The sequence below is a fragment of the Nomia melanderi genome, chromosome 2, assembly GCF_051020985.1.
Source record: "Nomia melanderi isolate GNS246 chromosome 2, iyNomMela1, whole genome shotgun sequence".
Lineage (NCBI taxonomy): Eukaryota > Metazoa > Arthropoda > Insecta > Hymenoptera > Halictidae > Nomia > Nomia melanderi.
This window is the reverse complement of record NC_135000.1, coordinates 31,095,092-31,120,822: the sequence shown is the minus strand read 5'-3', so window position 1 is coordinate 31,120,822 and position 25,731 is coordinate 31,095,092. Positions and strand designations below refer to the sequence as shown.

Here is a 25,731-nt window from a genome sequence, read left to right as displayed (position 1 = left end):
AATTGACCACACACCGGTAATACTTTTTTTCTCAAGATCGTTATATTTGATAATACAATGATAATTATATTGCTTATTTTATGAGTGTCTCATAGGTGTTAATATTAACATAGTTTCAACATACATATGTACACATTTGAATGTTTTCTGTTCTCGATGCTTATATCTTAAAGTACACACTACCAAGAATATTAGTTTCATGTATTATTTACATCGACACGAAACATCTGAAGTTAAGTTTGTTGCAAAATTTCTTTCTCCTGATTGAAATACAATTGTAAATTCTTTTCAGAATTCCATGAACGGTCCCGTGCTCCAACTGAGAGCATCGTTACATAAAAAGACATCTTTAAAGACCGGAAATATGTTATTATAATTTCACTTCTGCAGCTGCTAATATAATTTTAGTGACGTTTAGTCTCCGCGCAATTAGAAACGTATGGCGAATCCTTTGTACTGTTGCCTGCTTACAGTTTCCCAATTCGTGAAATCGCAGTGATGAATCTCGCTACCCGGACTCCCTACGTTTGATAGCCATTGCGTCCTGAAACAAACAAATACATCGAAATTGTCGTTTTTGATAACGAAAATGTCATTTCCGTCGCGATCAATATTTCCCATGACAATTACTTAACAAAAAACATATTTTGCTGCCTTTCATTTTAAGTTAATCTTTCGATGAAAGGTGATTTCGTTTATTTTGCCTATTAGAACTGTCCTTTCTTTTGTCCATTACTTGGAAAAAATATCAATAAAATGTGTTGCTCTCTTTCTCTTTCTCCCTTTGTCTAAAATTAAAGTGTTACAGCCTTTCCCATTCTTTTAATTGAAAAAAGAAAAGAAAGGCACGGTGGTATTGGGGACACTTTGAGATTCAAGATGGCTGCCCGACTTTTGACTTTCAAGCGTTGAATGAGAACCCACTGACATCAGCGTACTAAACGTATCGCATTTTTTTTTCTGTTACCGCAAAACGTTTGTGCACGAAATGGGCCTCGTTTCATTGTGCAAGGATTATTCTCGACGAAACGATTCGTTTTGAGTCGAAACGGATGGGTTTCTCTTTTGTAAAAAAAAAGAAACTTCACAGGGCGACACGGTCGGTTTCGACTCGCTCGTCGCTGAGTAACCCTTTAACGCGGAACCCTGAATCTATGCGAAGCGAGGTCAGCGAGATGATTATCTGGGTCACTTTGTTCGAGCGTTGTTTCTCCGCCAATCGACAGTCATGCAAAAGTCATCCACTCGCCAAATAAGAATCGGGCGAGCGTGTGAGTTGCACGCGCGCCTATCCGCGACAGCCGCGACTGCGGCTCTCACACAGCCACAATTATAATTAGAGGCTAATCAGACCGAGTTCAGGTATTTTTAAGCGGCTCTATCGAAGTAGGATCTTCAAAGTCGATCAGCTGTCCCGTGACAACAATACGGACCAACTGCCGTCTTCTCTGCGATCGGTTTTATCATTGATAGCCCGGACCCCGGGCCTTCCCCGAATGTCGCACGTGTCAATTACAACAACAATTATTCGCGTATTTGATTTCTGGAGGAACATATAAAATTCACTTCTCTCTCTAACTGAAAGATTCATCAGTTCTCTACAATTAAACCCTACATTAATCTTTCAATGCTGGCTCTATTTTTTTCTCATTGTTCAACGAACGAACATGTTTTTTAGCTTCCAGAATGAAAGGTAGCGACGAAAAGGTATCGAGAAGTGAAAATTATCGACGGGTCTGGGTGACCGCAACTGGGCAAGAGGAATTCGAAAGGATTGGAGGAAATTGGGAATCTGGCGTCCCTGAAAGGTTAATCGGACGAGCAAACGAAAACGGTTCGTTCGATTTCCTTTCTGGGGGGAAGCCAGAAACCGATGTTACGTCCTCGACCGAGCTATTTTCTTTGACTTCAGGTTCACGAACGGCGTAAATCCGACCGTGCAACCTCTGCGAGCTGTTCCTTAACGCGTCATCCACCGGTTACCGAACAGTTTACCCTAGATTAATAATCAACGCCTACGGATTTCTTACTGAAACTGTCAACAGCAACGGCAATTACACCATTCTTCGAGGACCATTGTTCAAAGAAAACGATTAAAACGCTTCACGTAGGCGCACGTTTCCGCGTTCCCGACGATAATCGCGAGCCCCTCGATGTTTCCGGTGCAATGGCCGCCGCGCCGATCACCGTTCTCGCGGCGGAAAATGCATAATCGGCCGAGGAATCGCTCGCTCGCGGCTCCACGGCCGTCGTAGACTTGTCCGCGTAATTCGGCGATAACCTGCGAAGGAAAGAGACGACGCGGCCCGGCGCCATTATTTCATTAGAATCATTATTAAAGTCAGGCCCAACTAGCTAATGGCTGTTACTCGGCAATTTGCGGCTAAGGTCAGGCGATTTTTAAGGGAGAGCGGCGAATTCGTAGGCTCGAGCGGGACGATCATGAAACGGCGACTTCTCGGCGCGTGATTCACTCGTTAAATGAAATCCTGCCGCGTGAATTACTCCTCGGCTCGATAAAATCACCGAAAAATCGCTGGACAAAGTAACCATCGAGCAACGCGCGACGCAGTCTTTCGATCCGATTGTACTGTCTCCCTCGTAGACAGCCATTTAAGCGAAACGATTCATCTAGATGAATTATCGTTCCGCGGCAGCACAGAAAATTTCCATCGATCTCTCTACGAACGAAAAACTATTGTCACTTTTGCACGTTCGAGTGGATGGAGGACCGAACGGCATCGGAACTCCTCGATTTGTTTGTACTATCATCATCACAGATAACTACTCAAACGGAACGATTCATTGTAACACTCGAGTCGACGTTTGATCTTGGCTCATCCGATTGGATCGCTTTCGACTCGCGTGGCGCAAGAAATAAATAATTGCGTCGCGTGACACGGGTGAAAGATGAATTAATATTTCGCGTACCAGACGCACGCGAAACAATGTAAAGTGAGATACGCGTTGCAACTTCGAACGCAACGTTTAGAATTCTTTTCCCTCTAATTGAAACTGCGGCGAAACGGTCGGGCCGTCGGAGCTTTCGCGCGAGTTTACCTCACCGTTATCTCTTTCTCGGTAATCAGAGGCAGATAAAATTTCAATAAAAACGCAACTTTCATTTCTGTTTGCGGATTGGCGCCCGGCAGATCGCGAGCGTACTCGTGACACGGGATCAGCCGTAACTCACATCTGATCGACGAACGGCCGCGGACCTTGCATTTTCCCCAGGATCGTGCCGGTCTTGCTGTTCTTCACCCAGCCGCAGATCCCCAGCTGCAGACATATATCCCTCACATACTTCGGGAAGTAGAGACCTGTAAATCAGTTGCGACACGGTCAACGGTCACGCCAACAGCGCGCACACCGAATTATTTATTGGTGTACAGCGAACGGACGCGTCGGGGAATTAAAGCGGGGAATGCCATTGCCGAATACCGATTTATCATTTCGATAGGTTTCGTGCTTTCGATTACTCCTCCGAGAGTTAGCTGTTAATTAGAAATAAAGACTAACACTAGCTTCACCGAACGCTTCGATTTCATACCTATAGAAGTTCACGAATATTATTCGGTACACGCTTCCGTTGAGATTTCTCAACTTGCAATTTCCTATTTACATGTTTGTTCATGTAGGCCGTGGGAATTAGCGTGTCAAGAATAGAGAATCATAATGCGAATTCGTATAATCGTATCAATGAAAGTCGAGTGGAATTGCTACGAAATAATGTTTGACCTTTTAGCTACAGCTACGAGCTGTACCTCCGTATGCCAAGGTTTGACGCGGTCTGCGTATCGTAAAAGTAATATCGCTGCGATTTAACCCTTTGCACTCTGTAGGCTCCACTATGACACCATTTATACTATGAAATATTTTAATGAATAAATTTAGAAGAACTACCCTAAAATTACTGGATCTTCTATACAACCAAATCTTGTATTAAGAAGGAAAATAAAGAAATCTAAGAGATGTTACAATATAACATTTTTCATTTGTGCTAGAGATACTATAAAAACGGCTTGGAGTTGTTGGTAGATTACAAAATCATCCGGATTGCTAAGGGTTAAGATAGAATTGTCCATTGTACGATTACGTTAAACTGTATCGTGCGCAACCATCGACGACAGAGAAGGAATCGTGCGGCTACTGTGGCGAATCGCTCGGAAAAATGGCATACACGAAAGACACTCTAACGGCGTGCAGTAGCTAAGAGGTTAAAAATCTTCGATCTCCGTGAAATCGACGGGTTTCGCGAATTTCCCTTCGAATCATCGAAGATCCTCGCCTCCACGTGGCCATGGCTGTCACCGTTCCGGTTTACTCGGTACCACTCGATCGAGTGCACCGAATGCAAGCAATTACGCCGCCGAAGAGAATTGCCGTGTAATTAGAAAATCACATTTCGTACGAAACACCGTTCGCCGTGGAATGCTTCGAAGTAACGTCCAATTGCAACGAAGATGACGGAACGGCCGGGTTTCCCGTGAATCACTCTGACAAACGATGAGTTCTTGAAAGCCGCGATAGGTATGTACTCGAATGACGGGCTAAATTGCCCTGTGTTCATTCCCGATCTTAATCAGCCGCACGCGTAACTGGATTCGAGCAGAAACTCGCCAGCCGTTTTGTCACTTTACTTCCCCGAACGCGTGACGGAGTTATCGCTAATTGGAAAAGGGATTTTCAACATTCCGAATACGATTACACGGAGGCTGGTCGAAACACTGGAAACATCGTTCGTACGTCCTGTACGCTGTGGTTCAGACTAGTAGCCATGAAGCTACACTCGAGATAATGCTGTAATATACAAAATAACTGAGATCTAACCGAGCGTGTCTCCATTATTTCGTAAACCTCGTAGGCGAGATTATTCCCACGCGATTAACGCTAGATTCACGGATGCTTAGCCTACACTTTATCGTATCGTATTGGCCAAACAGCTAGAGATCAGTACGACGTTCCCTTTCTTTCTCATTTAAGCAATATATAACTTCGCCTGCCGAAAGATTTCTGCATCTCAAAGAACCTTAATCAGGGTTAATACCCGTCAAACCGACGGATTCCGATCTAGCGTTACTCGATTAGGGTCGCCAGTCTCGAAAGAGACTTCGCCAGGAGAAACCTGACGTTAACGCGTTCACTCGCTCAGACCTGAATACAATCTCCATGCTTCACCCTCGATGAAACATTGAAAGCAACGTTTCAAGATTGTTTCAACGTTTTCAGATTTCCAAAGTAGCGCGCTACATTCTATTCAAAATAAACACCGGTCGTGAACGGTGCTGTCGGGTCTGAGCGAGCAAAGGGGACTCGCGCCGCGATCTTCGAATCGAAAGGCTGCGCCCTTACCCTGCACCTTGCCAAAGACCTCGAACTCGACGGAGACTATGGGTTCATCCCTGAGGGGGTCGTCCGCTGCCATTCTGCCTCGCGGGCGGCGAAACGCGTGAGATAGTGCGCGGCTGGGACGGACGGTTGGTCACCTCGGGAACACCGCGGGAACGTGATCAGCATACAGGCCCTGGGTCGCCTAGATGCTCTCTTCTGGTGCTCGACGACGGCACTTCACCTTTCCCCGTTAACACGACCCGCCCGCCGAGACTGATTCTGAGCATTGCACCACGGCGTCGCGGCGACGCCTCAAATAGACGCCCCACTACGCCGCCCGCACGAAAATCCAATTGCGATCGATCGAGAATCGATCAGGGCTGCCGCGCCCTCTCCTCTCCCCGCCGCGCGGATCCTCGCCGAGACCCTTTCTGACGTTGAGTATTTTTAATTCGCCCTTCGATGCCGAACGGACCCGATCATCCGTCGAGAGGCTCTCTGGCGGCGCCGCTGATCGGACGGCTCGAAGAAGGTGGTGTCGGCGGAGAGATGATCGGAGTTCACAGGTGCCCGTTGGGAGGATTCTTTTCTCGTTCTGCAGGAGTTTCTTACGCCTTTCTTGACGCGTTCAGCGACGGGGAAGCTTGACCATTTTATTGTAGAGTTATTCCGTTGTAGCGAGAACAAGCAGGTAATGATTAATTAATGGCTTATTACACTATTATCAGCTTGGTCGCTTTATTAAACATTCTCATTGGACATCCGTTATCTCGTATGTTACGATCGTTCCCGAGTAAGTCAGAAGCGGCAGTCATCGATGACCGACACGGCGTTTAACGTGTTAACGCGTTGCTCGCGAAATTAGAGGAAGGCGTGCTTTACGTGTTTTTATCCCTTAGTGCGATGCCATGTAAGCAAGGGACTTTTGCTTACCGTCGTTTTATTATTCTTATCACTGTTGTTGTTGGAATATTTACGATTAATCTGTGTCATGTTATCTGTGTCACGGTGTTTTCTCGCGGTAAGTCAGCTTGAAACACTTTCGGTCCGTTAAGGGTTTATTTCCCCTTCGATTCTGAACGAACCGACTGAACTCTTCGAGACTTCCCGATGCTGTTTGATGATTCGCTGAAAATAGATTCGGTAGGAAGATGGGAAGTTCACAGGTACCTATTAAGATGACTCTTTTTCTTGCGAGAATTTTCTTATTCCTTTCCTAACGCACTGTCAGCGAAACAGAACGAAGAACTCAGGCGTACAGCTATTAAGACGAACGCCCGTAGAGTATATTTTAATGAAAGATCAAAGCGAAACAAAGAAGGGTTACATGTTTATGTGAAAAAATAAAGAATTAGTCGCTGAAAGAATTGGTATCGTGTCAAGCTTCACGATGACGCGTATACTCGTCAAACACAGTTAACTGGTTAATGAATAGATCGATTAAACCACGCTCAGATCCAGCTCGACGCGACCAGTCAATCAGATTGCTGTAAAGCATCGATTCCACTTCAAGCGAAGCTAATTCTCGCTAGTCGCTGCCAGTCTGCATCTTCCAGCGCAATAGGGGATGAAAGTTCCGACGGTGAGTAAGGGGACAGAGGAACAGAACTGAACTCTCCCTTTCGTTTTTCCATTTCTTCGTTTTATTTCAATCAAATATTCCGTGTTAAAAGTCGCAGATACACGAGCTTATAAATTACAAAGGTGTTCCTCCCGCGGAATGAATCGCGCCGAGCGCGCGGCACCCTTGGAGTCGGCCGAGGAGGCCGCAAACGGAACGATCGTCAATTTTGACTAGGTTCGATCTCCCTCTATCCGTCCCGCGATCGATCGCCGTTTACGATTCCGGTTTCCCCGGGCCGAGCGGCGCGCTTCCGGCTCCGACACGGTATTGTTCATTGTGGAAATATTAAATGTAGGCCAGGAGGGCAGGCCGCTTATCGTCGAACTAACCACTTCCCATCGATGCGCCCAGCCGCCCATTGTCCCGTCATTATTCCAGTTAATTAATTATTAGTACGCCATGACGTCGTAATTGATGCACAAGAGCGAAATCCGCGGGGTGTACAGGATGCGGGGGAGAAGGTTATAACCCATTTATAACGGTCGTCCAGTCCAGTCTATTACCATTGTCATCATCAAGGTCTCATCTAGCCGATAGGACCGCGCTAGGCCACGCGACCGAGCCGGACTGCGCGCTTAGTCGCCGGGACGAGGAAGATTCAATCGGAATTTCGATCACTGGGAATCTTCGAATCGACCGTTAACCCCTTGCCTCCTGATTCGTTCCTTAGCTACGATCGATAGGTTGTCGATGACAATTACACGGGCGCCAATGCGGTTCAGTACAGAGGAGTCGAGGAAATTAATGTTCTAGCCTGTGAAATGATTACACAGTATATTCGGAAGCTATGGAAAGGATTCTCTGGCCTAGAGCACAACGAGGAGACGAGTAACTCCTTTAGTAACTGACAAGAATGTTGTTTATTCCATTGAAATCGACAGAAATCAGAGAGTGTCAAGAAATCGACTTAATCGCGTTGGTTTCCGAGCGATTTATCGAGGAATGTTCCGAGTCTATGTGTCTCCTAAGGTGGAATCATTGAGAACAGGAATGTTTGGTTCGTGTACGAGAGTCGAATAATATTTATGATCGTTGAGTTTTATTGGAAGTCTGCTGCAAGTACAACGTGCATGCGAGGCAAGGGGTTAAGCGAGTCGTCGTCGATCCTCGTCTGAACGGATTTTCTGTCGGATCGACGGTGTCTCGTGGATCGCGACGGTCTCGCGATGGGAACACTTTTGCTGGAGAATTCGGGGTTGTTGCGGATAGATCTATTTTTTGATTGTCAGTCCTCGGTGATTTTTCGTAGAGTATACGCGAGAATTTCGATGTATCGAATGGTAGCCGATCTTGATTAAATCTGCCTTCAGTAATACGCTGCAAAGCGTATCGAACCGAACTAGACGATCGTAAGAACAGATCGTGCAAGAGGAAGACCAGGATAATCGAAACTCGGACTGTTCAATGTTCGCCCCCGAATTATCGAGTCGCAGTGTTCCATTCTTCCCGCGGAATCATCCTCAGCGCACGCGTTACACAGCAACCGCATCGGCGAGTATATAAATATTGAACATCGAACGTGATTCTATCCGAAAGACGCGTGTGTCTTGATGAAAATCTATTCCAATCGTCCAACAATTTCCACAATGTTCAGCTTTCTTATCTCTTCTTTCATAGAAACTCTTTCTATTCACTTTTCCTAACGGAACGAACAGAACCCCTCAACAGAAGGGAACTCCATTTCGCTTCTCAGCTCTAGTACAATCTCTCAACAACGTTTCAACATTTCATCTTTCAACAAAGTCCTGGATACCGCGTCTAAAGAGCCTAACGAGCAGCCCTGAGCCGAATAATCGAAATCAGAACAACCGTGGCCCTGTTTATATGCTCGCCCCTGCGATTTGCGTACAACTTACATCGCAACGCGTGCATCCTCGAGGACGAAGCGTGTTCCTCCGGCGCTCTACCCGCACTCGCGCCACGAACGTCCATACACGAGCACAACAATCGCGTACAGTTCTTGCGCGCAACGTTCCTCGCGGAGAGAATCACCGAATCGTTCCTGCACTCGTACACAGTCGTTCACTGAATCCGCACTTCTCGCTCCGGCAGTCAACGCAGAGTTATCCGATCTTGCCTTCGAGATCCGGAGGCCAGTCCTCCGATCCTCTTTCAATCCCAAGAAAAACGCACCGCCCGTTGCGGCGAACCTGGCACTCTCGCCTGAGTGGTCAGATTCGAAGGCGCGCGCCTGATTGGCCGAGGCGCGCGCGACGAGGAGCGTAGCGTCGTTTCCGGACCCGCAATTGGATCTCTCGCAGCGACTGGCTCCGCCCCTGTGACGTCGAGCGCCAGGTTCCCTGCAACCGGTCGTTCGATCCTCTCAAGATGGAAACTCCACGAGACCTTCGATCTTCCAATCTCAAGCTGCACGATGGTTTAATCTCCTCCGATCCCAGGTCTGTCGATCCTCCACGATCGGCTCGCTCGTCTAACTTAATCGATGTCTCCTAAGCGTCTATGCGATCGTCCGTCTACGTATCTACCTGTCGATCTATACACCGATCTCGCTACTCGAGATCGCGCTAGCCGCGTCTATCCGCTTACTTTAGAAACCGCGGCGACCGCGGAGTTTCATGGGCAGTCCGAGGAACGCGTGCTCCTCGCTGAACTTCACCGCACGATCACTGCGTCGGGCACAAACTCTCGACACGCGTGTCCTTGTTCGTTGGAATGCGTCTTCGCTCGACGGTCGTCGAGGATGGGGATCCCCGGGGTTACACGAGAGATTCGGGACTCGTTGGCAAGATGGTGGCGGGCGCGCTGTTCGGCAGGAGGGCTCCGTTCTCGGTGTCCTTCGCGTTTCCGTCCGACCGCGGCCGGAAGTCCTTCGAGGCCACCAGCAGGTTCCGTCGCCTTGCTTCCTTCTTTTCGCGTTCGACCTGCGGACAAACGGCGGTCAATGCTTTCGTCGTGACATTCGGGTCATCGAGTCTTCCGTAGATTAAACCGATCGACTCCGCTTATTCGAATAGTCTCAAATTCTAGAATAGAACTGTTAATTCGTTTTCTATCTATGCAATTCTGTCAATCTGCGCGTTTCGCTTCGACTCGTATCGGAAAGTAACAAAGTGATATCTTTCCTTAGAACAAGGTTCGGCTGTTAATCGTTATCATAGATACATTAACTGCTACGAAATACATACTTCCGACCAATGAAACGATCACAAGAAATTCGCGTTACTATTCGAAATATTTGCCACCTGCAATATCTAATCGTACAGTTTATTTCGATCGTGTATCCAGCTACGAACCTTGAAGAACAATCGAAGATAGTGGCAGGGGAACACGACGCACTTCCCGTCGTCCTCCTCGGCGTCGATGTAGACGCCGCGCACGAGGATCGAGTTGCTGCAGTTGAGCAGCACGAGGAAAACGAAGCAGCCGACGTGGGTGATCCAGCAGGAGAGCTCCAGGTTGCTGGGCACCAGCCAGAGGTCGAGCAGATTCCAGATGCCGCGCCACACGTTCACCGTGCCCAGGAAGCTGAGCAGCAGGAAGCCGTCCGCGGCGACCAGCCGCGCGAGGCCTTGAAGACGCGCGCACACGTATCTCATCAACGGTTGCAGAGAGAACGTCACCGTCACGATCACGTACCCGATGGCCTGCAATCCGACGTGCCAACCGTTAGGACCGCGTTCGCAGAATCCGATTTATATCGATCGCGTGACGCTATCGTGAGAATGACGCCGATCACCGGCGGTTACATCGTCGCGTGGCCCGGTTCGGAGACCGATTTGCCAACCAGCTTCGATTATCAAATTGCCGCGGTGACGCGTTCCGTTGTAATGGCCGGCCGATCGGCGGGATCTAAATTGCTTGGGATCGGTTGGCGGCGGATGGGAACCCTAGACGATGGCACCGTGAGACTCGAACTTTGATTTGCTACTTTTTGGAGAGAGCTGAATGCTTCGAATCTTTCAGCTGAACGCGATATTGGGGTGATGTTGAAGGTTGCTGTTAAGTTTAGTGTCTTAGGAGTCTTATTGACCTTAGATCTACGCTGTGTTCTGGACAGTATGACTTTCAACTCGTTGCCTTGTGTATGTATCGGGCACGTAGTCGAGGTAAACAGAATTTGACAAGCATTAATATTCATTTGAATTGAAAAGGACTGGGTAGTATTTATATTTCTTCTGCTATCGTGTATTATACTTTAGAGTTTGCTGTATATAGTCATAGAGTATGTCTAGAATTCTCAATATCAAGGTAGTATCAGTCATAGTTGACAAACGCAGCATACAGCAACTAGCTAAACAAGAAACTTTCGTCACGAGCATAACTTCAAGTCGGTGAAACGGAAACAAGACGCTCGACTTGGAACCTCTCTATTTGCTCGTACAGAGAATTCGCGCGTTAGAGGGTTCAACGTAGAGGTGAAATCGAGCTGTCACGCCTGGTTGGCAGTCCGACCGACGAGTTCCGCGTGTCGGAAGGTAAAGGTAAAGACCGTCGTCTTGGATGTGTTCCCAAGGTTTCGCGTTCCCTCGCAATTGGTCTGTTTTATTGTCAGGTTGTTTCGCGTTCCGTCGGTTTTATGGATCCGTCCGATCGTAGACGCGGCCGGGTGCCTCTGCCATTCGATCCAGTTGGCACGAATGAGAAAAACGGTCCGGGATGACGTTCGCGCGGTCTGGCCGGGGATTTCAGCGAATCAGTTGAATCGTTCAGCAAATCGCGGCGGGCCGCGGTTTCACGGTTCCGAAGCGGCGCGGCGGCATCGCGAGCGGGTAAATGCGGCCGATTTGGACGACCCTCGCGCAATCATCGACCCTCTTGAGGATCCGCGTTATCGCGATCATCGCGCGGCCGTGTCGGCTGGAGCTCCTCTCGCCGATAGATTTACGGCCGTTTATCGTACGCTTCGTTGCGTTGTTCTTGGGGAAATAGTTCAATAGATCTTGGAAGTTTGAGCTTCGACGCTGGAGAATTGGTATTGGAGGATTGGGATTAGAATTAGAAGTATCATTGCGAAACGTTTACCGAATAACGTTCATGGGATTGAATGAACCCGTGAAATTGATGGGTTCCGCGAATCTAGCGTTAATGCTTTGAAGCGACGATATTTCGTTTTAAGAATAGGTAGATTCTGCGGGTATTAGAGCTTGCTATAATTGAAAATAAGGTATCGAGAATTTTTGGAATGTTTTCTGTATTCTCGAAAGGCGCGGAGTTTACGTAATTTTGAAATTCCATTATCATTTCATAAATAACAATGATTCTACTCTTATCGATGTTATATTTACCCGAGGATTTACATTTTGAGCTGATGCGTCGATCTCAGATAAGCCGGTCGATTCTTTCGATCGCGACCGTTTCAATGGATCCGACGCGGAGAAACGCTTCGCGAATCCCTCTATGCCGTCCGGTAATTCTTCGACTGACATTCTTTACCCAAATATATACAATCGGAAGCCTCTAGCAATAAGTACTCAAAATGAAAACCGTCGCTTCACCAGTTTTACCAGCGAACATTAAGCAACCCGAAAATCCGGAGAACACCAGCAGCAGACGAAAATCTCGCTTGCGAACTACAAATTCAGCGAAATACGTAAATCAATTATATTTAAATACACGCAACAACAATCCCTTAAAAGCAACAACCAACGGCCAGGAAGCTGTTCGAAAATTTCCCAATCCCCAGCAAATGCCAATCCGAAATCGGCAGAGCATCGTTGCAGTCGCAGCGACGCTGTCCCCCAAGTTCCCCTCCCAGGAGCGAATCAATTAGAATCTTATCCGCGGCGAATCAGATTATCGAAAAGAACCGAATCAGCGAACTTCCTGTAGCAACTCGACGAAACCCGATCGCCGCGTCGCCTCGCGTCCCGCCGCGTCTCGCCGCGTCGCGCCGAAGATCTCGTTTGTTGCCAAAGCGATCCGCGATAATTCGCGCGGCAAACCTCTGATAATTATTGCCGCGTGCTTCCGTCTGGCGATGGAAGCGGCATGGCGCCACGAAATTTTGTTTACGGGCTGCCCGCCGCGCGGTTTTATCGAAATCGGAATGTTACGAATCGTCGCGAGATCGCCGGCGGCCGATACGCCCGACGGAAAGGTGGTTGATCCGGCGCCGGTTTGAAATTCGCTCGTACCCCCGATAACGGAGGATTCTCACGTGGCTCGGTCTACCAACGGAGTAGAATCTTATCGAGCGATCCCCATCGGCGAGACGCGCGTCGCGTCGAAATTGTTTTCAGCCGCGGGAACGTTTCGATCGGCTCGTCGATCATCGGAGATCGCCTGGGTTCGCGCGCGCGCGACACGCAGGCACCGAACATTGTTATTATTTGTCTGGATCGGCTACCTGGCGCCGGTTGAACATCGTTTTGCAACGGAACGATTCCGCGTGTCGCCGTTCGTCTTGCTCTCCTTTGCTCGGCGACGAAGGTTGCCGGAGGTCTATGGGGAAATCGGCTCAATTCCGGTCTCTATGGGTCGCGGATTTAGGATCTGTAGGTGTTTCAGGCTACTGGAGGGTTTCGTGGAAGAGAAACGTCGAAATTTCAGACTTTCTGGAGACAGTACTGTCGCGAAGCTTTGGAAAGTGTCTAACGATCGTTAAAGTTAAGTGGATTTCATTGTAATTCGTATATTCTCGCAATTTTCCCTTTCTTTACTGTCGGACGAGCTTCATATTATCTTCCGATGATCTGTGCAACACGATAAAATTTCGAAGAAACTTAGAATATCCTTTAACCCTTTGCCTCAGTCGCCATTTGACTTGACGCGGTAAAACTATAAAATTCTATATCTGTTGAACTTTGTATAAAGCCTAGATACGTGAAACACTAGAATAAAATAGCTTTGCTCCTCGATATACTTGCGATTTCCTTCGAGTTCGTTTCAAAGAATATCATATCATAGTACGATTATACTATCATAGTCAAAAAATGTTAGACTAGTGAGAATCTTCCGAGCGCAAAGAGTTAAAGCTTCTTCCAGTTAAGAAAATTGAATTTGCTCGTTGCTTGTTCCGTCTCTCGATCGCATCCGACTTTTCCCAAGCGAGAAAGCGGCGTTCGCCCGTGCGAACGGTCGCTGGACGGCGGTCCGTGAATTCGAGGGTGTAATTTCGAATAAAACACGCCGGGACGACTGGCCGTGCCGGAGGATCAACGATCGTGATTATTGAAAAATTAAACAAATCCTCTCGTTGACCGCGTTCTCCGCGCGCCGCATTCAGACAAGTAAACGCGGTCTGCAATAAAGTCCGTTACGCGCGCACACACGCATCGGCAGTTTTGTCATGTGCCCTCGCAATCATGCAATTGGCGAATATTCAATTATACAATCGGACCAACGGCGTGCCGCTCGCGCACGGTGCGTAGGTGGCACGTTTCAAAATGTCGTTCAACACGTGATTGCTAATGACACCCGACGACACGCGTTCATCGATTCCATCGGATCCTCATACGACCAGGCGAGCGCGTTTTCATTTCCAACGACGATTCGGCGCCGAGCGACGCCGATCGAGAATCGTTCCCGACGCGGTGCCGCGGACTCGCCGCGGAACTTTCCGAGTTCATTTCCGAAATAAATTCGTCCACCGAGATGCGCATTTAAATAAACGTCGGAAGCACCACGATTTATGCTCGCGCGTTTACTTCGTTGTTTCAATGCGTTCGCGTTCGTGAGTCTGCTTGCCAAGAAGGTTTCGGGAGAATTTATAAATATGTACAAGTTTATGGTATACGAATGGAACTCGTTTGGCAAGACGTTTGTAAACAGTACTGTGCGAGTACGCGAATAGTACGTTCCTGAAACATCCTTGCTATTCTAGTGTGATAAACAACTATAATAAATAACATTTTGTTATGATGAACAGATAAATGAATATGATAAGTGTAACGATTTATTAACAGTAGAACTACTAGGTGAGACGAAACAATCTATTCGTTCTTTCTGTATTAAACGAGTCTAGATGTTTTCTGAGAAACTATTAATTACATTAATCTACCAAATATTTTCAGGCAATTCGATTAATTTAGTTTCTCTAGATTTAAAATAGTTAACGGTTCTGCTGTTAATAATCGTCAGTGTGTCGACGAAGCTTCCGACTGCTGTCAAAGAGGAAATGTATCGTTGCGTTGCATCGTGAATGAATGATCGTTTTAATTGAGAAAATATGATAATCCACGCTTACGAGGGACCCGATCGCGGAGTACTTTCGATCATCCGGGAAGAGATAGAGATCCACGAGTATCCAAACACCCCTCCACACGAACACGACCAGGGTACCAACGACACCAACGCTGAACGCACAATCCAATAAGTACAACGACCAGTCTCTCGTGTTCTGCAATCAAACAACATAAACAATAGATAAGCGTGATCTGCGGGCGAGAGCTCGGGAAATATTTGAGGAGACTCGGGAACTATGATAAGCAACGTTCTGCGATTGACGATCGAGCATTGTCTATATCGAACGTTATTTACGGCTGTACCGCCGGATTTTTATGCACTTACACATAGACTGCTGATTGTATGCGTTTACGACAGGTATCAATGAACGTAATATCATGCAGTAGAATTTCTTCTCGTATAGAAACTTCTCTGTTAACGAGATTTTTCATCCGAGTTAAATTCTGCAGATTGATGAGCGAATTAAGTTTTTCGTTCATTTATCGTACACTGAATTTAGATGTCACGAGTGATGGTTCGTTCGAAAAGTCGCGGTAATCGAGCATAAAAGTTTATTGTCTTAAAGACTGCTGATTGTATGCGTTTATGACAGGTATCAATGAACGTAATATCATGCAGTAGAATTTCTTCTCGTATAGAAACTTCTCTGTTAACGAGATTTTTCATCCCAGTTAAATTCTGCAGATTGATGAGCGAATTAAGTTTAGTTTCATTTATCGTACAGCTGAATTTAGATGTCACGAGTGTTGGTTCGTTCGGAAAGTGGTAATCGAGTATAAAAGTTTATTGCCTTAAAGCTTTTCTAAGTTTCAATTTCCAGCGTAGTGTCTGGCATTCAATTGTTTCACGAATATCGAGTGTCGCTTAGTTCCTGTTCATTTGAGAATTTTAACGGATTCCAATTCAATTTCAGTGAAATTTCAAAGTAATTTCAATTCAGTGTCGATTCAGTTTCAGTTCAATTTCAGCTCAGTTCGAATTCAATTTGAATCTGCTTACGATTGACTTTCAATTCGATTCAACTCGATCCCAAAGTGAACGGGAAATGAAAATTATTCGAGCGACGGGCCCGATCGCGATTAGATTAATAAACAATCGGGAAAACGTGTCGCGCCTCGGATTTTAATGGTGTCACCGCGTCATTGGCAGCGTCAGTAGATTCTTTTTTCGCGCGGATCGCCAAGTCACGCTTCCCTAAATTCACTGATTCATTGAACAGTAAATTGCTGGCGTGTCGAAGGGGATATATTGCGGCGGTATCGCGTTGCCACTGAAACTGAAAATCGCCGAAGGAAACAGTACAAAAATATTCAATCGATTCGCCTAAAACAAAAAAAAAATGGATAGGCAAGAAATTCGAAAAAACATTGCATCGTGGAAACGCTTCGTATTGCGAACGTTCGATGGTGTTTTCGAGTGAAATATTTCCGTTCGTAGTATCGGTGGTCCTTCGATCGATGGCCACGCGATTCCTTTCGATAATAGATCTGCAAAGGATCTTCCGGTGCACGAACCGTTCACGAGGTGAACCCGCCACGGCGTGTACTCGCCCGATTACTTCGCATGACACCCTTCTGTCCTCGATTTTTAACTGACAGAGAGGACTCAACTGACGACAATTAAGTCAAGATTCGTTCCACTGTCTCCGTTGATTTCGCACCGAGTCCTAAACATTCTCGAACGATCCATCGACAACAGCGCTTCGATCTACAGACGCGGACGTCTAACGAAAAATCTAATTGAAAATTCTCAACACCAGTCCCCGAGCCATTCGACTGAAAACGATAACACAAACTGCTCGACCGAAGGTCGCGACACTCGTTGAAACCGCGATGCCAAAGGAACAACGCGCGCAAGGTATTCTAGAGAAATTTCCACGGATCAACCGCCTAAACAATAAACATCGTTTCCGTCGTTAAAACGCGCGACGCCGACGATTCGTCGTGAAAGGAATTTCGCTGTAGCGTCCAGCGTAGAAACGTGCGCCGTTCAACTTCAAGGTAAGCTGATTACGAAGGAGAATTGAAGTTGAAAGAGAGTCAATTAGGCGTCCAGGCTTTTAAGGTCAAGATACGTGGCATTAAAAGTTCAATGTCAAAGGAGTGTCGCTCGGCGCGCGCGTGGACGCTCGGCGAGGGCAGGAAATCGCCGGAATTGGAATTCCGGGGAAATGTCGGTCGTCGAAAGGAAAACGATCGTTGTTCCGACGTGGAGGAGAAAGCGTGCGCAACGAGCGGCACAGAAATTGGTGCAGCTGGAGGCTGCGCTCGCTCGCGCTAATGCAAACTGCACGGACGCGATGCTGTTCGAACTGTCGGGAGAGACAGCCGGAAACTGCGCTTATACCTTACACATCGATGCCGTGCAACGCGTAACTCGGGCTCCGGCGATGCGTCAAAATGCACCGTCTAAGCTCTTACGTTTCCTACTTAACACTTCACCCGTTTCGCGGAACGGAACGTTTTCGAATATTCAAAAGCTCTGCTATTATTAGCCGTCTGCGTGTACAAAATCTGTGGATTCCGTTCGATTGGATATTCGATGCAGAAACGATGGAGAAGGGAACTGTGTAGTTTCTTGCTGTTTCGGTAGATAAATGTTCAATTCTGTTTGCAACTTGGCAATTGAAACGAGAAAGTTTGACGTCGGTGAAATGACATTCTATTGGGAACGGTTGAAACTGCGTTCGATCATGTTCGATTTTCGTTGAAATCTCTGCGAAGATTTTAGGGATATAGTTTTATATCTGAGATACAAAGTTAAGATACGATTAAGTCATTCGAATAGATGACCAATAGATAGTTCTCGTTTTTAATATTTCGTGTGTCTTTCGCGTTACAAGATAAATATGTCATTTGTTTTGTTTTGTTCTTGTGTTGATTGTATTTCTCATTCATTGGATCGCTGCGAAGAAATATGTTTGCTTTGGTATTCTGAGTTTTACGTGAACTATGATTGATCTATTTGTTAGCGGTAATAGGTGAAACGGAATAGCAAGTCGTCGGAGGATAACCTAAGAAGATAAAGGGTACACGGTGTTATCGTTGCAGGGGCAGAAAATTTTCCGCAATCTCGTTCAGGTGTGGAGACATCGTCATTTCCGAATGACCGATATCAGTCACGTTATATACTGCAATTTGCTGCGGCCACCTTTCATTATGCTAACTGGATTTTCCACCTTTCAGTCATTTCTTTCTGGGATCGTTTTAAGCTTGCTCTTAAGCCCACGAGAATCCAATGATCATCAATCAGGCATCAATCATTGACGTATCAACCACTGTACAATTATATTCTACTTTATAATTAAGCTGACAATATTACTTCGTATCAATCTTCCAGCGATAAGAACAAATTTCTTAGACGTAAGTAGTATAGACTTTTAATAACATTCCCAGACTATTCCATGGAGCAACATGCCACGAGTAATATCAATTACGTAACTCCATTTTCATTAAAATTTCCAAAGAACTTCAATATTTCAAGAAAAACCGTAATACATGTGCTTGCCAAAAGTTACCTGATCCTCTATCCTACATCCCTATACACCATAGAACTACAAGTTAACCATAAATCTACTTATAGTTAGTGCTCAAAGTTCTCCCATTCCATCATTGTAGCTAGCTTCATCAAGTGTCAAAGGCTCATTGATACTGACCCCTAACAAAGCCAGCTGCAACGATATCAAAACACCGATGAAACTTCTAAATCCCCAAAACCCTCGAACATCTAGAACCCTAAAACCTACGCAACTGTCGACTCTACTCTTCGTTGTACACGAGATGACCTCCACAATCTGTACAAGAGCGTCTCCTACACATCCTGCTTACAATGTTGTTTACAACGTATACTATGTGATACATGGACAGCAATATTGCCAGCAGAAATATCCCAAATTCATCGTTACATATGCGACATAATCTCGCAGTAAGTGAGTACCGAAACCGAGACGACAGACGAGATGACCTCCACGATCTGCACAAGAGCAAGTGTCTCTTATACATCCTGCTTCAATGTTGTTTACAACGTATACTATGCAATGCACCGACAACAATATAGCCAGCAGAAATACCCCAAATTCATTATTACATATGCGACAATTTCGCAGTAAGTTAGTACCGAAACCGAGACGACAGACGAGATGACCTCCACGATCTGCACAAGTGTCTCCTATACAACCTGCTTACAATGTTGCTTACAACGTATACTATGTAATACACGGGCAGCATTACAGGCAGCAGAAATATCGCAAGTTCATCGTTACATATGCGACATAATCCCGCAGTGAGTACCGAAACCGAGACGACAGCCTAAACTAACATCCCCGCGTTGGTTCCAGAGAGAGAGAGAGCAACCCCGCGAAGACAGCGGGCGTACTTACATTCACGCGGAACATGGTCTGCACTTCGAAGTATCCAGGACAAGAGTCGAGGCAAAGGGAGAATGGCGGCGCGGAGATGTTCCTGACGGCGCGCATGGTGGCCAGCGCGAGCAGGCTGACGGCGGTGGTGGCGAAGACCGTGCTGGGGGTGAGTTCGGTGTACTGGTCGAGGGCCTGCCAAGCGCCGCGCCACGCGTTCACGCAACAGAACCCGAATACGGCCGTGTACAGCCTGGAGCCGACGTAGTAGGACAGCCTGTGCTTGTCCGGGTGGAGCAGCTCGTTCAGCGCGTTCTGCGAGACGTTGAAGGCGAACAGGCCAATGAATCCGATCAGGATCGACGTGAAGTTGCTGAGCACCAGGTCGTCGGGGTACATGTAGACGTTGCTCAGGCCCCATGTGCCTCGCCAGTAGCCGACCACCGCGGGCGCGGCCACGGTCGCCGAGAACACCGTGTCCAGAATCGTGAGGATCGTGTAATGGAGGCGGCTCGAGGACCTGCCGCTCAGCCCGCTCGTCATCCCGGTGCCGCCGCGTAACTCGACCATTCTCATCCAATCCTGATCGAGCCTAGTCGCACCGCTCATCATGCATGACTCGAGGCCGCGGCGGAGCCCTCGCTGTTCAGGTGCAGCCCTGCAGCCGTCGACCGCCGCATTTCTTTGTGCCGGGGAAACTCGATTCACGGGTGTACACCTCTGTCCCTAAGTTAGAGGTCGATCAATCGTGTCGATGCTGGTCTCGTTTACGTCGCTCTTCGCGGCTTCTATCGAATCACTTCAGGATTAGAGGACGTATCTCGGTGCTCAACCTCGAGACTGCTCGAGTCTCCTATCGTAACTGGATTCCCTTCTTCCCGAAGGTTACTCTGAACTCGCCTACCGCTCCCTGACATGGAACCTGGCTCCCGTAGCACTTCCTAGGACCTCGGTCACGGTGTCCATCGACATTCCCCGGGTTCTCCGCGCGAGACGCGAGCAGAGGCGAGAGCGCAGCCGTATCAGCGTTTGCAGCGGATCTTCTTGAAGTAGTACTGCCGCTGGACCGCAATGATCATCCTCCCCGAAGTGTCTGCTTCGAAAGTGTGCCCTCGGTAATCCTACGGGATCCTGGGTACTATCCGAGCCGTCGTTCCGCAGCAGTCCTCTCGCTCCTCGCCATCCTCAGGCAACGTTGCGCGACTCCGCCATCCCGCGCATCTTCGTTGGCAGAGCACGGCGTCCAGGCAGCTGGACCTGGTGGGTTAGAGGATTCCCTCGGGATGATGGCTTCTCGGTTTTATCCCTGTCGCTGGCACTGTGCTCTCGCGGTGATCGGCGTCACGGCGATGGCGGACCGATGGCGTGGCGAGTACACGGGGCGGGTTGACGCGGCTGCTCAGCCACAGACAGGTCGGGCTGCGGGTGAGTACTGGCATCTGTTCAGTCACCGCTATCTTTTATCAAGTGCTAAGCACGGACCAACACTATCGCATTATCATGAACGGCTTCGTCACAACGGGCCATGGCATAGAGAATAGAGTACGGTGCTCTGCACTCTTCCCTTCCTTCCGCGATCTCGCCGACAACCCCCACCCACGTGGGCCGCCCGTGTGTAAAGCTACCGTGCTCGCCGCCACCGCCGCCACCGCCGCCGCCGCCGCCGCCGCCGCCGCCGCTGCCCGTAGCTACGCTACCGTTGATTAACGAGCGCGGGGACACCCGTGCGTCGCTTTCGACACCCGGCTGACGACGGGGAAAGAAGGCCCGAAACGGGGAGGGACGAACGGACCGTGACATTTCGAGACCTTGCTACCAGAGGGATGTTGTTTCGTTTTTTTCATTAGATTTTAGGACGCTTCCGTGACGTGCACCAGGCGTCAGATTGTAGAGCGTCTGTTGCTTGATACAAGATGGGAATGGTTCGTTGCAGATCTTAGACCTGCGACTTGGGTAAAAGTGGTGGGAATTTTTTATGGCGAGAATATAATGATGTTTTGTATTGGATTGATAGAGCAATGGAATGGATAGATTGTTTTGTTTTTATTGTTTGACACTTTGGCTGCCATGTCCGAATACGTGACATCATTTTTATCTTCATCATTTTCTTGATGACGCATCGAAGTTTCGTTGAATATGTGTTGTTTCGTTGAATCTTGCCCCGTTAGTTTTTGATTTATTCAGAGAACTGTCTCGAGTGCATGGGAGTTTTGATGGTTACTTACTTGGCAGACGAAGTGATAATTAAAGCGATAGGTTGATAGGTAATTTTTTCTGATTCAGTTTATTGAAATAGGCAACGTCGCGTCCCTTCCGCTGCGAGATCCTCGCTCGACGATGACCGGCCGGTTCCCAGCTTCCCGGGAACTTTCGGTCCGATCTGCGCGGACCTTGAATCCTAATAAATCTAATTGGATAATGCAAAGATCCAGCGAGGAAACGAGCCTCGCGCAAGCGTAGCATTCTTTTCCGAGTCGGAATCGTTCTTTTCTGTCTCAGTGAATCGTGGCGAATGGTTCTGGGCTGACGAGCGAGTAATGATGTCGCGCTGCTGCTAGTTTCTCGAGATTTTTGTTTGTGTACGATCGCAGAGGCCGTCGATTCGCCGCTCGGATTACGAACGTTTATCGGAGATATTGCATTTCAATTTGGACTTCAAGTACGTGCTTGTTGAGGCTCGAATAATCCAGTCATTTCCTTTGGTTCTGATATAAAGATAACTCGCGTCGAATTCTGAAGCATCTCTTCCAAAGCTCAGCTCCTCATCTGAAAGCTCAGCTTCAACCGCTTCAATCTCCAATGGTACTTCGTTCAAACTCTATTTCCAAAACACGAATCGCTAGTGTTCCAGAAATAAGAAGCAATTTCATCAAACTTTCAGCAAACCATGGGAAATTCTGCAGAGGAACATCTAGAATCATACTAATTCCTATTCTAGATCAATCAGTATTAATCTAGAATAGAATTACATGTTCAGTTACAATTATCATTAACCTTTATGACGATAACAATGCCAATTCCCTGCGTTGTACGACAAAAACCCCTAGAACTCAATCTCGGCGTTTGATCAGGAACAATTTGCGACACCGGATCCGTCTTCGAGTTTGAATGGGTCGCTACGCGACAGCACCAAAATGGCAGCAGCGTGGATCGTGATCGACGCGCAGAGACACGCGACACGCAGCCGTTGATTAGCAATTCCGGAACCGGTGTTTCTGATCGATAAGAAACAAGATAGTGGCCGGAGAAGTGGCCGCGGCGCGCGTCGCGAGCTACCTTGAAGCCTCATTTTTCTGAGTGGCGTTTCCTGTCCGCCCGATTCATCGGGCCTTTGTCGCGCCGAACTCGTCGTTAATCGGCATCTTTTTGTGCGCCAATCAAGCTTGGATTACGACGAGATCCACTCTCACCTTGACCCGTCAATTGTTTTCCGCGACGTCGCTCGTTTACACGCGAAAACGAATCCCCGCGGTCCGTTTTTCCTCTTCCCTCGGCGCGCCATTCCTTTTTGGCTGCAAAATGGCCGCCGCGTTCGAACGATCCGGCGAACTCGGCAGCGAATCGTTGCATATACATACGTAGACAGCATAGGATTCGATTTTCTTGAGTACTTTTCTTGAATCGCGAAACGATTGAACGTCGAGGTCGACGCTTGAAAGACTGATAAAAGTTTCGAATTTTCAGTGAGTAGGATTTGTGTTTGAAAAGGAGATAACTCGAATATTGGAGAATTATGAAACGTCGATTGTGGATAGATCTATGGAGTATTTGAAATTATGAAAGAGGAATGGACTGATAACTCTTCGGTTTAACTGAACACCGAAAGTAAGAGGCGAGAACGCATACTTTCGGTGGATACCGAAGAATATTCTAGTATCTCGAAGCGTTTAGATAATCCGCATTCGCATGCGAGATCGCAAGGAACATTCTAGCCGGCGAAGAGAGTTGTTGCTGTGTCGATTAAACAAATGACACGTGAGATTTCGATGCGGCACTCTCGTTGCGCAAAAATAGGTATGCAATTCTAGTGATTCACGGGCTTCAATAAACCGCGTGCAGATAACGTGCTTGTTAAGATAAAGCGATAGTTATACTTCTTGGTAATAGAGCATCGAATGAGTGCCATTAAAATGTTTACTAAACAGGTTATGCAATTTCGCGTGGAACAGCGGGCTGTTCACGATAACGGCGACCGTTCGATTCGTCGGTTGGGCGTAATTGCTCCAAATAACGTTACGAAATACGAGATAATCGATGATAAGCGATCACCGATTTCCCCCGGAGCGATCCCGTTAATTGATTAATTCCTTCTCACGGGGAAGTACGTTTGTAATCGGAACGCTGTGCGATAATAAACATTTGCCTTTGACATACACTGGCACCGACATTCCCATAAGCGGAATCGTTTCGCAAAGATTCACTGGAAGATTTGCGACATCAAGAGACATTATATTCCCCGCGTTTCTCTTTGTGTCGTTCACTCGATTTAAAGTTGAACAGGGTTACTTCAGTAACAACCTGTTAATGTAAACAATCCCGACGAACAACCGCAGTCACGCAAAATTAAAAATGATCTCTTGATCGTTCTATTGGGCAATGCAAAGTTGATACTCACCGATTTATACCTAGTTGGAAAGTAGAACACAAACGCAAGCTTGTCAACGAAGATGACCGAAGGAACCGCGATGACGTTTCGAACGGAGCGCAATACTGCCAAACCAGTTAGTACCATTAACAGTACACCCGTCGTTATCCTGAAAGGAAATTGTTAGTAAAAAACGTGCTGCCAACTAACAACTGGATCGAGCGATGAATAATATCCAAATATCATTTACAGCTCTCTCCCATGCGACGCGAAAATTCAGTAATATCATTATTAATGTTAATCCTTGATCATTCTCATTCAGACTACACTGTCCATGCACAATGTTATTGTATCGACCACGCGGAATTAGCATCAAACATATTAAACAAGATTAGCGTAAGACACGAAAGTGTTGAAGGAGATTAACAATCTATTTCCATCGCGTCTGGAACCAGCTCGCCGGCCGTACGCTAGCGACACGACGACCCGTGGCCTCTAAAACGAAAGTAAATTGGTATTCCCACGTAAGAACAACGATTACACTTGTATCGATAATTACCGAACGTCCTCGAGCGTTTTCAACGCGTTCGCGGCGCAGCGGTCTATCGAAATTCAATATTTAATCTGGAGTATCGGTGATCCCGGGGCGTTAATCGACTCACCAAACATGGCCGCCGAAGTAGCGGTCGAAGATGATCCATCCGCCGCGCCACTGCGCGTTGCAGGCCACGCCGAACACGTACGTGTAGAAAATTTGAAGGCACTTGAACGACGCCCTTCTTACGCAGTTTTTCTTCCGTGACGCGGTGTACAGGTGTGTGTGCAGGAAATTCTTGAAAATCGCGAACACCGCGTGTATCAGGGTGCCGAGAAGGAAGGTCGGAACTCCGGGGAACCTTGTAACGTCGACATCAAAATCAAGATCGTTTCGTTCGATGGTAAGAATTGATTTCGTAACGTTTATCGAGGGAAAGGTGAAATATATCTGAAATATTTCACTAACGCGATTCGTATTAATATATAATAATAACCGATTTACCGTCGAAACTCACCATTCACCATAGATGTCCATCAACGTCCATATTCCTCTCCAGAAGCCGATCGCCATCGGAGAAATCAGGAGCATCGAGAGAATCGCATCGATGATGCACAAGACTCTCTTATTCTCCTTGAACCTCTTTCTCCCGACGAACTCGCGTCGATTCTTCGAAGACTCGTCTTCGATGAACCTCTCCACTAAGCTGGAATCGGCCGCGGGATCGATCTGCGCGCGGACACTCGGTTATTTCAAGGAATATCTAACGAATGAATTTCTAATTACCGTTGAATCCTCCGCCTTCGGTCGGATTTCGATTCTCGGCGTGCCTCTGTCTGTATCCTCTTTTCCACGTATCAAGAAGTCCGCGATGTTCCTCTTGTTCCTGTAGAACTCCTCGATCAGTTCCAGCAGGTTCTCCAAAGAAACCTGGAGGATCCTCGGCTCGGCATTGTATTTCCTTCGATTCGAGTTCCTGAAGACATCCGGAATGTCGTTCAAGCTTCTCACCCTTCTGCCGTTCGCGTTCGACATGCTAGAAGCCGATGATGACCTGTCGGAGGATCGAGGAGCTAGTGGCGGCGGACGGGCACGACGCCGCTATCTATGATAGTTCGTCATTACTGACAAAATCGGCTTACGCAGACCCACGT

General features: G+C 47.4%; 2 protein-coding genes across 4 annotated transcripts; both read right to left on the bottom strand.

Moving 5' to 3' along the window:
- Positions 1-20: 20 nt before the first annotated feature.
- On the bottom strand, positions 21-8,951 carry LOC116429903 (acylphosphatase-2). Of its 2 annotated transcripts, none has more exons than XM_031983408.2 (3): positions 8,812-8,951; positions 3,194-3,320; positions 21-544 (listed from the first exon to the last, which is right to left on the bottom strand). In XM_031983408.2, the coding sequence occupies exons 1-3, from the start codon at positions 8,885-8,887 to the stop codon at positions 430-432; spliced, it is 318 nt and encodes a 105-aa protein (XP_031839268.1). In that variant the 5' UTR covers positions 8,888-8,951; the 3' UTR covers positions 21-429. The 2 variants fall into 2 exon arrangements, with proteins under 2 accessions (XP_031839268.1, XP_031839269.1); XM_031983409.2 differs by lacking the exon at positions 8,812-8,951 and adding an exon at positions 5,353-5,643.
- On the bottom strand, positions 6,952-25,731 carry LOC116429898 (uncharacterized). 2 transcript variants are annotated; one of them, XM_031983395.2, is made up of 7 exons: positions 25,364-25,731; positions 25,095-25,306; positions 24,705-24,938; positions 24,073-24,211; positions 15,102-15,254; positions 10,210-10,560; positions 6,952-9,837 (listed from the first exon to the last, which is right to left on the bottom strand). In XM_031983395.2, exons 1-7 carry the CDS (start codon positions 25,610-25,612, stop codon positions 9,673-9,675), a joined length of 1,503 nt encoding a protein of 500 aa, XP_031839255.1. In that variant the 5' UTR covers positions 25,613-25,731; the 3' UTR covers positions 6,952-9,672. The 2 variants fall into 2 exon arrangements, with proteins under 2 accessions (XP_031839255.1, XP_031839256.1); XM_031983396.2 differs by lacking the exons at positions 24,073-24,211; positions 24,705-24,938; positions 25,095-25,306; positions 25,364-25,731 and adding an exon at positions 19,479-21,054.

Excerpts from the sequence above, each read along its gene's own strand:
- LOC116429898 (XM_031983395.2), bottom strand. The coding sequence starts at position 25,612 with ATGTCGAACGCGAACGGCAGAAGGGTGAGAAGCTTGAACGACATTCCG. Across the intron at positions 24,939-25,094 it reads ATGGACATCTATGGTGAATG|GTTCCCCGGAGTTCCGACCT; the intron begins GTGAGTTTCGAC and ends CGACGTTACAAG. Across the intron at positions 15,255-24,072 it reads TTCCAACTAGGTATAAATCG|AACACGAGAGACTGGTCGTT; the intron begins GTGAGTATCAAC and ends GTTTGATTGCAG.
- LOC116429903 (XM_031983408.2), bottom strand. The coding sequence starts at position 8,887 with ATGGACGTTCGTGGCGCGAGTGCGGGTAGAGCGCCGGAGGAACACGCT. Across the intron at positions 3,321-8,811 it reads GAGGATGCACGCGTTGCGAT|GTCTCTACTTCCCGAAGTAT; the intron begins GTAAGTTGTACG and ends ACTGATTTACAG. Across the intron at positions 545-3,193 it reads CGGCCGTTCGTCGATCAGAT|GACGCAATGGCTATCAAACG; the intron begins GTGAGTTACGGC and ends TGTTTGTTTCAG.